General features: G+C 38.5%; 1 protein-coding gene across 1 annotated transcript; it reads right to left on the bottom strand.

Moving 5' to 3' along the window:
• Positions 1 to 4,402: 4,402 nt before the first annotated feature.
• mapk12a (mitogen-activated protein kinase 12a) lies at positions 4,403 to 12,259 on the bottom strand. The gene is made up of 12 exons (XM_028004080.1): positions 12,006 to 12,259; positions 11,132 to 11,261; positions 10,313 to 10,371; positions 10,080 to 10,191; positions 9,966 to 9,995; positions 9,838 to 9,885; positions 8,651 to 8,765; positions 8,036 to 8,107; positions 7,827 to 7,906; positions 6,730 to 6,808; positions 6,454 to 6,627; positions 4,403 to 6,301 (listed from the first exon to the last, which is right to left on the bottom strand). The coding sequence occupies exons 1-12, from the start codon at positions 12,122 to 12,124 to the stop codon at positions 6,234 to 6,236; spliced, it is 1,086 nt and encodes a 361-aa protein (XP_027859881.1). The 5' UTR covers positions 12,125 to 12,259; the 3' UTR covers positions 4,403 to 6,233.
• Positions 12,260 to 12,414: the final 155 nt, after the last annotated feature.

Genomic DNA, 12,414 nt, shown 5'->3' with positions numbered 1-12,414 from the left:
TTGTCATAACCTGCAAACTACTGGAATAACAGAGTCACTCTGAAAAAGCAGTTTTCATCAGCATCCACTGAAAGGTTACTGATCATAAACAAAACTTTTATGATGTGATGAAGCAAAGATTTTGGTGTATGCCCATAAAACAAGAGGTATGCATAGATGAGCCAATCATAGGTGTTAACACCAGGTGTTAAGCATGGTGATGGCAGCATCATGGTGAGCATCTGAAGATCGATCTTACTGCTTCCTCACAAATGAACGGCCAACACTGATTCGGCTGGGTGCTACTACTAGACAGCTGTCCCAAACACACATCAGACCTGCTTTTAAAATAGCTAAAACATGCTATTGCCAAGCTTCTGGAAGGACAAAAAGGTGTGTGGCGTCTTCACAAACTGCTAATAAATATCCAGGCAAATATTTGTGGGAATACATTTGTTCATTTGAGCCTGTAAGTCTAATTTCAAATGTGTCATTTAGAGAAAAATAGCACGAAAAAAATCATACATAGCTTAAGTTACATTTACTGATATTATTATTCAATTTCAATATTCATGCAATCTGTTCAAATGGTCCCTTTAGATCAGGGGTCTCAAACTCCAGTCCTCAAGGGCCGCTGTCCTGCAACGTTTAGATGTGCCTCTGCTGCACCACAACTGCAGAATAATAACTGAATAGAATAATTAGGTCATTAGCAAGGCTGGGAGAACTGATCTACACAAGGAGGAGGTAATTAAGCCATTTCATTCCAGTGTTTTGTACCTGTGGCACATCTAAAAACTGCAGGACACTGGACCTTGAGGACTGGAGTTTAACACATGTGCTTTAGATTAATTTAAACCCAAGATTAACATGTTATTCCTGTACATAAACTTTAGATTGATAATGCAGAACCAGACTGACATTTTTTAACCAAATAAACATTCACATTCTCATCATTCTCAACACATATATCATATCTTTAAATATCTAAAGTTGCATTTCAGAGCTCCAACAAATATATTAGCATGGACAGCAAGCTGACAGCTTTTTACTTCACCTCCAAGCAAAATTTCAGTCAGTTTATCTCTGGTGAGTCCTTGAATCAGTATATTTTATCTCCAGCAAGGACATGACAGAGCAAATTATCTGGGTGATAAAAACCCTCTCAGTCCTGACATTCCGCTGTGATTCATTTCAATACAGCCTGATGCTCTCTGATGAGGATAACGATAGGGGGCTACAGGTTCAAGTGTATTTATCGCCTCTTCAGCTATCAACATTCCTGTCTTTGTAGAGAGAAAATATATTTTCAAGCTCACCCCTGTTATATTAATCCTTCTCAATTTGGTATGCAGAGGAATGAAAATTGAGTACGAGCATATCCAAGAGTCCAAGATGACTGTGTGGATGGTACCGTAGTGAGATTTTCAGAGATGTGCCTCCCCCCCAGACATAAAATAAACACAGTTATAACTGACATTCCAGTCTAAGAAAGGAGAGTGACCCGGGTCAGATCACTGTTTGAGCATTGCTGCCATTCCTCATGGGCTCCCTCTGTAGTCAGTGTCAATTTCTGTTTCGGATTCTGCTCTGTCAAGGGTTTCCATTTGCGTGCACATGTTAGTACTGGCGAACATTTTTTCTTTTTCTTTTTTTTACAATTTGCCTCGTTCCAACTACAACCATCAATGGCTTATATTTGGTTTTTGTGTGCATTTGTTTTCAGCCGTGCTGAGTTGCCCTCCCTGTGTCCTAGCTTTACTCTTTTCACAAGACTGGACGTTCTGTCCATGCCTAACATGAAAAGCAGATCAGTTGTATTCTAAAAGGAGCTTCTGTGAGTGAGTACCAGCTTTAACTCTTAGCACAGATTTTTATTTGGATGTAGGCCTGGGTCATTCAGACATAAATTATCATTCTATTGAAGCTCTGGCTGTACTTTTACATATGCTGTCCTCCTGGACGGTGAACCTTCACCACTGTCTGAAATGTTCTGAAATCTCAAACAGCTGTATTTAGCTTGATCCATCTTCCTATCGGATCTTGATCAGCTAAAGAGCTGAAAAGCATCGCCACACCATTATTATGCCAACATCGTCTCTTACTGTGGGTGTATTCCCAGTATTAGGTAACCGGATAAACAAAATTAAAGATCAAATTTGTTTTCATCTGACAAAAGCAACATCTTCTGCATATTTTCTATCACGCCCACAAGGCTTGTGGCTAACTGAAAATGAGACTTGGTATGTTTTTTGTTCAATAATGGCTTTCTTCTTGCCCCTATTTCTGTTTTCTCTGATTAATGAGCTCCTTGCTCCACTAATTAGCTTAGATGAACAGTCATATATTGGTAAAGGTGCACTTGTGCTATACTGTGTCCACTTTCAAATAATTGGCTGAACAGTGCTAATTGAGATGTATGAAGATTTGTCGATTGAGGCTCACTGTTCGCTAATTAAGGGACTTCAGAAGCAAACTGGTTGCTCTGGGTTTTAGTGCGGGTCTGAAAGTAAAGAGGGTTGGACAGTAATGCATTCTACACGTTTTAGAGTCTTATTTGAACCTTTTTTATTTCTTTCCATTTCACAGTGATATGCCATTATGTGTCGGCCCATCACGTCAAACCCTAATGAAATACAAGATTGTTAGTCGTTGTGATGTGACTAAATGTATAAATGTTAGAAAATCACTTAATATTTCTGCAACACACTATAGGGCAATTCATTTTGGAAAGCTATAGTTGTGCATATAATAATTTTAAGGAGCTCGTGTGATTGTTTAATAAAGTTCTCATCAATAACGATCAAAGTTTTAAGTGTTTCAATTTGGCAGAAGCTGAAAAAAAAAGTCCAGCAAAGAACTAAAGCAGGACTTGAACATTTAATCACATAATGTCTGCCAAGTTTTCAGCCAACTGTTTGTTTGGCTCAGTTTACTGCTTCTGCTGAACGATGTTATCTTTGGCATTTTTCATAGATTCTCTTAAAAATATGGGTTCATGTAGCTTGTGACTTATTGCTAGTAAGAAAATGCAAACTATTTCAACTCTAGGACACCCTTTGATTTTAGAAGCCTTTCAAGCGTTAGTAAGTCTTGGGTCAAACTTAAACGACCTATCAAGCAAACGAACAAAAGTATTCATCTTATTTTTAGGAACTCAACCAAATAAGTGTAAAAAGTCTCATCGTTCAAAAAGACACCTTCAGAAAACCTTACGAGCTTATCAGCTTTAAAGTTTATGGGATGCAAAACAACAACAAAAAAGTATTTTCCTTGCTTCTTGGCATGTTTGTCTTAGAGCTTAAATCCACTGAACTGTACAAATAGACTGCAGGGTCAGCAAACAAGAGGCAGTCACTCCATTTGCTGTTGCAGTTGAAAGGTTGTGGGGTAAAGAAAATGTACTTTCCCCCTTGTTTATCTGTCTCCTGCAGGAAAAAAAAGAACTCTGTGACTCTTTAGTGAACCAGCAGCACCCTGACCCCATGAATGCATGTGCCTGTGTGTATGCGGCGAGGACACAACAGCCACGATTTGATTTGGAAATGCTCACCCCCAGGAAGGAAGCTCATCCGCTGGGGAGCCATCTCTGGGAGTCAAGGCTCTAGAGGTCACTTGAGACAAGACTGCTAAATTCAACACCCAGCAGTGGAGAATCGCACAGAAGAATGAGCAGAATCTCAAAGCAAACAGGCATTCGGCAAGAATGTTTAAACATTCGTTTTTTGAGATCATCAATCATATTCAGCGGGAACAAACACTAGGTTGTCGGGGGTGCCTGGAGTACGATAAATCACTGCAACAGCTGCCATGGCAGCTCATCTCTGACCAATTTAATCACATAAAATAGAAAAATAAAACCGGACACAAAGAGATGAACACAAGTTCGCTCCGACGCTCACAGGGCCAAGACTGGCATGAAAATGCTGTGTAAATGTAATGGCTATTGTGATCAATATTTTATTCACGTAATTATCTTACTGACATTTAGATAAAAAATAAATCAGGGGCTTGAGATGATAGTGGGACCAGAAAGAAAAGTCAAATAACCAGTGGAATCTCTTGAGATTCATTCTTTGGCATTTTTTCAGTACGAGGGTAAACTTACATGGAAGAAAATTCCCTCGTTGACAAGATATTTCAATCTGAAACGAGATGGAACTTTCAGAATTCCTGGAGTGAACAGGATCTTGCTCGTTTTGATGCTGCCACCTAGTGTTAATTTGAATTAAGCTTAGATACATGTCAGAATATATTGTTTAGTTCAATAATGTTTAATAAGCTACCAATCAAATAAAAATTTCAGGGATTTGCAATAAAAAGTATAAACATTGCTGGTTTTCAGTGAGAACTACCTTGTGTGTAACAAATATGCACATTAATATGTTTTCTATGAAGAAAATTATACAAAAATGACATGTCCTTTTCTTATTTTGCTCTGTGTCCTTTAATTCATTTTGTCTACACAGTTTAAAGACATACAACTACAAAAGCGAAAGCAGGAAAACTGTAAATCCGCCGTGTGTTGCTACGTAATAAACGTCAAGAGCTACAATATCCAGCTGACTCAAAGTTCAGTATGTCGTCACTGAACATGCTGAACAGAGTTTATCATTGATTATCCAATTAATGGATTGATTAGATAATCAATCCATTGATTATTATTATTATCTAATAAGCAATCAGTTATTGATTATCGGATCAGTTATTGTGTCCTGTGTAATTGATTTGACAAAAGCAGCAGAATCAGGAATGTTTTACACTTTTTTTCCCTTTAATCAATAAGTGGATTATTGCGCATAACCTGGTGAAACAATTCTTGTTCTGCTCAGCACTATTTGTGTTTGGTTACTATCTGTAAGGCACCTGGTAGAAACAAGAAGGCCACTCATACAAATGCACAGGTGTGAAAAAAATCTAATCAAATGTTTGTTTGAAAAGATATTGGAAAAACTCATTGCTCATGGGGAAGGTAAATAGAACTAAATATTAAAAATATTACATTTTAAAATGTGGTCACTCAAATTAATTCTTACATTTGTAATGTTCTGGTTAATTTAATGAGTTTTAGAAACAAAACATATACAGTTAACATGAAAATAATGCTGCCCAGTTTAGTAGTAATGCATGACTGATGAGTGTATATCAAATAGTTCAATGCAGAGGAGCTTTCTGCAGGAATGGTGAGAGCCCTCCTCCTGATCCCCATAAACAACCTAACAAATAAAACATATTCATAATTACAAGAATGTTTTTAACATTTTTATGAAAACCAAAAATCCCCTCTTGCTCATAAAAATTTGACAAACCCCAAACTATTAATACATCCAAAATCAGTGATCAAATTCAGTCCAGGCTTAACCAGATAAACCTGGTTTTGTGACTATTTACTACCAAAACAAATTAAAAATGCTCTTTTTGTGTTTTTAACCAAAAGAAAGGCACAATAAAACATTTAATTGCACTTTAAAGAACGTCCATTCACCTCTGAATGATGAATGTTTATGTTTGGATACAGAGTACTTTAGATTTCAAACTAGAGTTGATCAAATTCATTCCACATCACTTAGAAAAAACAAAACATGAAATAATACTTCACCTGGGGACTGATTCACACTGCCCATATATTTTTTAAAAACCACTGCAAGTTAAAAATGTATGATTTCTGTTTTAAGATTGTTAAATCTGTTCCATTCAATGCAATAATAATAATAACAATCATAACAATAATAACACTAATAATAATACCTTTATGTATTTTTTTTAAATAACCTTTAATTTGTAAAGGTTTTGATAAAAAAAATTACAAGTAACCTACTGAAATGGAGCAGAAAGAAGAAAATGAATAGTACCAGATATGTCTGAAAACGTTTGATACACTTAGCTATCAAGAACAACATAAATGCAACGGAATGCTTGAAAATGGCAACTATTTGCACAGAAATTCAAATATTTAATAAAAATTCATGTGCAGATGTTTCGTTGTCTATAAAGAGGAGATGTTCCTTAAATTTCCATCAGTCTAAACTGAAGACGCCTTCTGATATCTCAAACACTTCAGAGCTGTTGGTGAGGCCAACGATAACACGGGGCTCTGTAGGAGTGACACGCTTGGAGATATCTCTTTAACAAATTACTTTAGAAAATTCTAAAATCTGCATCTGCAACAGGCCTGTTGGACGTGTACTAATCTAATTCTGAACTCTTTGTTCAGAATTAGTTTGTTTTGGTCCTCCGCTGTAGTTCACTCATCTTTAAAGTGGCGTTTCCTTTGCATCCAACATCGTACGCTGGAAGCTCAAGATTTCTGTGAAGGCACAACCTACAGAAAGAAGCACAGCAGAAATGTATTCAGTAAAACATCATAGGTCATGTAGAACACCCCATATCCCCTCCATCAGTCTGAAATTACATCCTCTATGCTGATTTTATTGGCCTCCTAAAGTACTGATCAGTGATAGGCTTCATCCTTACGTTTCCACTGGTCCAAAGTCAACTCCTTGTCTTCATGCGAGTTGTCGTACGGTTGAGCATCAGTCTCCTCTGCCGGTTCCCGAAATACAGCAAAGTAAGGCAACGACAGAGACTCCACAGCTGTCACTCTTTCCTCAGGATCTAGCAGAAGCATGCGCTCCAGCACCGCCAGGGCTATAAAAAAAAAGAAGGAAGAATGCAGAAATGGCTGAAAATAAGAACAAAGAAGGAAGCTTTATAAAATATATGTTTAATATACAAATAAGAAAACGGTACCTTGGGAACTAGCTGATGGAAACAATGTCTTAAGATCTTTCTTCTCTATTTTTTGGAGACTTTTGAGGTAACTTTTAGCCTAAAACAAAATACTTGATGTTAATCCACAAATACTGTGTTCTATACATTTATGATACTGTGTTCTATACATTTATGATACTGTGCTCTATACATTTATGTTGGTGTCATGGTATTGAACTTAAGAGTTTTGGGAACGATATTCCAGAAGCCTGATTTAACCACCTCAAACCCAGTTGAGTTGGAGCCAACTGGCTCTGAGTTTTAGCCACCCAGCTTTTGTTTTAATGAGAATTTGCAGGCTGTCCAGCTTTAACTCTATCCACCAAGTGCAATAGTCTGCTGCCTCTGGTGCTCAAACAGCCCCACAGTATGATGCTATTGCCATCATGCTTTACAATTGGCACAGGAGTCACCAGGAGCTTTAAAAGACTCCTAAAAACATACTTGATCACATGGGCAGGAGCAAGTTTCAGTCCACCTTAAAGGCTCCATTGTGAAGCAGTGGCCTATTTTCTCAGGTCACGGCAATATGATGCTTTCTTCTTTGGGGATACTTGTGTTCCAGCAGTTTCCAGTTCTCAGCAGAAGCCTTTCTTGTTCATAATCTGCCTAATCAATTTGGATCAGATTCTTAAATCTTGAATACAGTTGGGCAATACAGCAGTACATTAATTTCAAACACACATCCAAACTTGTTTTGAAATGACTAAATCAGGTACAACTACAAGTGGTGGCGTCTGGAGTCGGGGTGAAGGTTTCAAATCAAAAATCAATGTACCAACCGTAAAGCACAATGGTGGCAGGATCATGCTCTGGTGCTGTTTTACCAGTGGTAATGGTGTGAGAAATAATGATAAAGGTTCTTTCTACAATATCACCATGGACATTTTTAATTCACTGAAGATGTTTGTTGTAAAATCATTTAACCTTTATGCTCCTGGTGACAGCAAGAAGACATTTAATCAGCATGATGGGGGTTAGAGAGAAAGTATTTGATAATCTCAGGATAAACTTATATGTATTCCAAACACATCTGCTACTTTATAAAGTCTCATTTTAAAAAAATCTGAACTCACATCCTCGGAATCTAGTTTTGATATGAATTCTTGACTCGGCGTTCCTGTGACCTTCATGATCTGATTCAGCTGGTCTAGATCTAAGGAGAAATATTAAGGTTAAAACACCAGAAAAAAAGCAGATAAGTACAAGCTGATCCTGAAAATAAAATAGAAAATAAATCCTCTGCATAAACCCCGAGGATGAGATTGGTAAAAAAAAAGGATACGGTCACTGCCTTTAAAAAGGGGTTTTCCTTGCAGCATCTCTGCCATGATGCAGCCCACAGACCAAATATCCACTGTGAAACAGACAAAGCAGCACCAATAAAGACATAGCATGATAAAATCGAAGGTCATTGATCTGCAACTTGAAATGAAATGTATTTGAAAGAACATTTACAGTGCTCGCTGTTAATGCAGCTCCACCTAGTGGATAAACAGTGTCTTGTAATTTGGTTTTTTGAGACTATTCTGAACTTCCAAGTGTGTTCTGATTTCAAAATCATAGCAACAGCAGAATGATGACCTACTTCTAAACTCACCATCAAGATTTATACACTCAAGATTTATAAAATATTAATCGCGAGTCTTTTTTCATGCAGTAAATATTTTCTCCAATTTCAGACTTTTTAAAACTTTTTTCACAGGAAAAAAAAAAGCTAATGTCATGTGACAGCAGAAACCCTGAGAAAGCGAAGGATTCACACACCAAAAAAACGAGTTCATGCCAAACATTGAAACAATAGAAGGATTGTTTTTTTTTTGTTTTTGCTGATGAGAGTTACTGAGAACAGCACACTGATAAGAAATGACAGTATTGGGACCTTTCTCCACAGATTTACCTGTCTGTGTGTAGTGCATCCAGTTGAGGATGACCTCCGGGGCTCTGTACCATCGGGTCACCACATAGCCTGTCATCTCAGTGTCCGCCTGCCGAGCTAAGCCAAAGTCCAAGATCTATCAGGACAATAAATGCAGACAATTGAAGAATTACTTGAACTGGGTATCATAAAACACATCTACAGATTTGGGTACCTCAGGTAGAAATGTGATAAAAACCTCAAGGTAAATTCATCTTTTACAGCAGTACAAACAATAACAGACAGTGTCCCGACTAGTCCTATTGTAAATTAGATTTTTAATCTCAATGGATCTTTGTGTTAGAGGGGGAGAAAACCAGAGAAACGTATAATGAATGCAGGACGATGGGCATGCTTGAGAACATGCTCTCCAAGTGGAGGAGATTTGTAATGATTTCATACATAGCTACTTTCCCTTTTCTACTGTCAAAAGCAACAATTGACAGTTAAAGTTGTGCAACAAAAACCTAACTGTAACCACAAGTGTTTACTTGTGTCCTCATCCAGCTTAGAGTTTGCTAAACTTTTCTGGGACTTTAACCCAGAAAAGTTGTCTGACGAAGCATGGCTTCGTCAGACAAACCCAAGATTGAGTTTTCAAGGACGCCTAGTATGAAATATAGGTATGTGGAAAAGCACCTTCTGCTCAGTGTTAAGCCTAGTGGAGAATCGATGGGCCTGTTTCTCTTCCAAAAGTCCGGAGAACATCGTTAGAGTGCATGGCAGCATAACCTCTATACAACAAGACCAGAAAACTTTAAATAAAAACCACCAAGAAACTCAACCTGAACTTTTCAGAACAGTAACGATCTAAAATATATAAAACCAGTTGTTTCAATTCACACACCTAAATCTTAAAAAGAACATGAGTTAAGCTAAACTAAAGAGAGCATGGTAAAGAAATGAAGAGTCCAGAGGAAATCTCTGTGGAACCAGCTATTATGCCACTTATGATTATTTTAAAACAATTAAATGGGGTTTTCTCCAGTAAATGACTGTTCTCAAGGAAAAGGTTGGATTTTCTTTGCAATTATTTCATTCCAAGGTCATTTTTCCTGCAACAATAGTTGGTTTTGCATTTTGTTCAAATCATCACAAGGAACAAATTTGTCAACTGTGAGTGATGGGGAGGATTTGTTTAAATCACAGTGTGATGCAGAGAGCTGTACCTTGAGCTCGCAGTCTTGGTTGACGACAAGATTTCCTGGTTTGAGATCCTGAAATTGTTTACATAAAAAGCCATAAATTAGCAACTCAAAGGAAAGAAAGTCTCTCTCGTAATAGGTAACAAACCCACCCTGTGAATTATACCAGCAGAATGGATATACTGAAAGAAAGAAATAAGATCATTAATTTAGTCAGCTGAAACATACAAAAGATGAACAAACAGCCTGTGTGAACTGTGTCAGACCTTGAGTCCTTTCAGTGTCTGATAAACCAAACATTGGATTTTTTCTTCTGATAGTCTGGTCTTCTTCATCAGCTTCCCCAGATCAGTTCCCATGAACGGCATCACCAGACAGCTTGAAAGGTAAAAGCAGATTGTGATCATGTCAGATTCTACAGCACACTTTAGTACATGACCAAAAGACGTTTACATTTCTCTGACGGCGCCAGGAAGAGAGGCCATAAATGAATGCTTACAAGTCTTTGAATCGGTCCAAAGAAAGGTCTGCAGTAAATACATCTAGAAGGCCAATCACCTGCATGAGAGCAGAAAATATTACACACTGGATTCTTTCATTTTGCTAATTAGATATCAGTAAGTATCTGCTATGATGAGAGCCGACCGGCCACTGATCTCAGTTTTTAATTCTGCATAAATGAAACTGACTACAGCTGCATCTCCAAAAGCTGGAATATGCAACTAATATAAAAAAGTGTTTTAAGCATTTATTTCTGTCAAAAGTGATGCTCATGTGATGTTTTAATGAAAACACAATTTTATGGAAAATTAACTAAAGACCACTAATATCCTTCATAAGAATAGAGCTCTTATATTATGGTGTACACATAATGAGGGAGACTGCTAAGGTTATCCAGCAGATAGTCACTGACAAGCGTTCAGTGACCACCCCAGTCCACACCATGTGAATCTTCACAAAACTAGATGAGAAAATGATGAGAAAAATGATTCTCATCTACCACACCTTTTCCTTTCAGTAAACTTTCCTTTAGTATGCTTGGATACAACCCTTTTTGAACAGTCAGCTTCTTTAGTAGTGACTTTTCGTTTCTTGCCCTTCATGTGGAGGGTGTCAGTCACTGCCTGCTGTTCAAATGTTAATTCAATAACTTAAAATTTCAGTTTCAAAAGTACTTTTTAAAAATTTTTTAAATCGTATGTGATATTCTATTTTTTCTGGACTTTCATCGGCTGAAACCCACACTTACAAAAGCAGCTGAAATAAAAGGTTTGGGGAAAAATAAGCGAAAAGAGTAAAGAGTGATGTTGTGCCTCACATTTTCGTGTTTCATGTGTTTGAGCAGCTTCAGCTCCCTGAAGGCCCGCTTGGCGAACACCTCAGACTGGAAGGGTCTGTAGAGCTTCTTGATGGCCACTCTGGTTCCCGTCCTGGAGTCCAGCGCTGAGCTGCAGGAAGAAACGCAGCACAACAACATCACCTGACCACCTGCAGCGCTGCCAGTATGAGGAAATAGCAGCTAGGTCGGAACTTTGCTGTGATACGGGAAGAAGGCAGAACACCGCATGTTTGCGGATGTATCAAAAAAGTTTTTTTGTTTTTTTTACCCAGTCGCACCTGCGCACTCGCATGCCTGTCATCCACCTGTTTTTTGTTTTGTTTGTTTGCTTTTTAACTTGTATTTTCCAGACTCGTTCAGATGTTATTAAGTCGCATTCAATGATTCGGGTGGAGCGGTTTGGTGCCGCCCACGCAGTTGTAGTCATTGATAAGGGGCCCCCACGCTGTGAGACGCACAAAATGTGCACGAAAGGCGGCTCTCTCTTCTGCTGCTGTAAACTTCACTGATTACAAGAAAGCGTTTCACCCACCGATGCTCTTCTCACATTCCAGCAGATTGCCCCGCTGGTTTCTAAGTGTTGTCAGAACGGCTCCTGCGGAGGTGTCGGCGAGCGCGTCTTCATCATCGTATGAGGAAGTGAAACAGCGTGTGTTTAACCAAGCGTGGACACTTTTTCTTTTGTTTGGCTGTAACACCGAGTGTGTGCTTGGACGGCACCATCTGTTCGCTGACGCTCTTTGTTTGATAGCCACGCATCTCTCCCCCTTACTCTCCCCCCTCACTCTCTGCCTGACTGCGTCCGCCGCCTTATAATAAAATATCTTCTTCCACTTCGCCGGAGTTCACTTACCACACAGTTCCGTACGCTCCGGTCCCCACCTGAATCAGGTCGCGGTACCGGTCCGGTACTTCCCACACGCTTTTGTTTATTTCTTGTCGGTAAAAGCCAGGTCTGACCCGCTTTGCCATGATGCGTGATGAATATCAGTTGGGACGTGTATCTCAAACACCTTCCCCTCTGATCCTGTTGTCTCTTCCGGAGCTACGCACTCATTGTCCCAGATTCCACCTATGTGCTCACTGCGCAGCACAGTTCAGGACGCACCCTGAGGTCACCAAATAAAAAAAAAAAAAAAAAAAAAAAAGAAAAAGAAAGAAAGAAAGAAAAAGCCACTCCCGACTTCTGCGGGAGGTCAATAATTAAAGGTGAAGGGCAGTGTTAGTTGGAAACTAGAAAAAAACAAAACAAAAAAAAAAAA

The sequence above is a fragment of the Xiphophorus couchianus genome, chromosome 2 (assembly GCF_001444195.1).
Source record: "Xiphophorus couchianus chromosome 2, X_couchianus-1.0, whole genome shotgun sequence".
Taxonomy (NCBI): domain Eukaryota; kingdom Metazoa; phylum Chordata; class Actinopteri; order Cyprinodontiformes; family Poeciliidae; genus Xiphophorus; species Xiphophorus couchianus.
The sequence above is the reverse complement of the archived record's forward strand: the minus strand, read 5'-3'. Positions and strand labels throughout refer to the sequence as shown.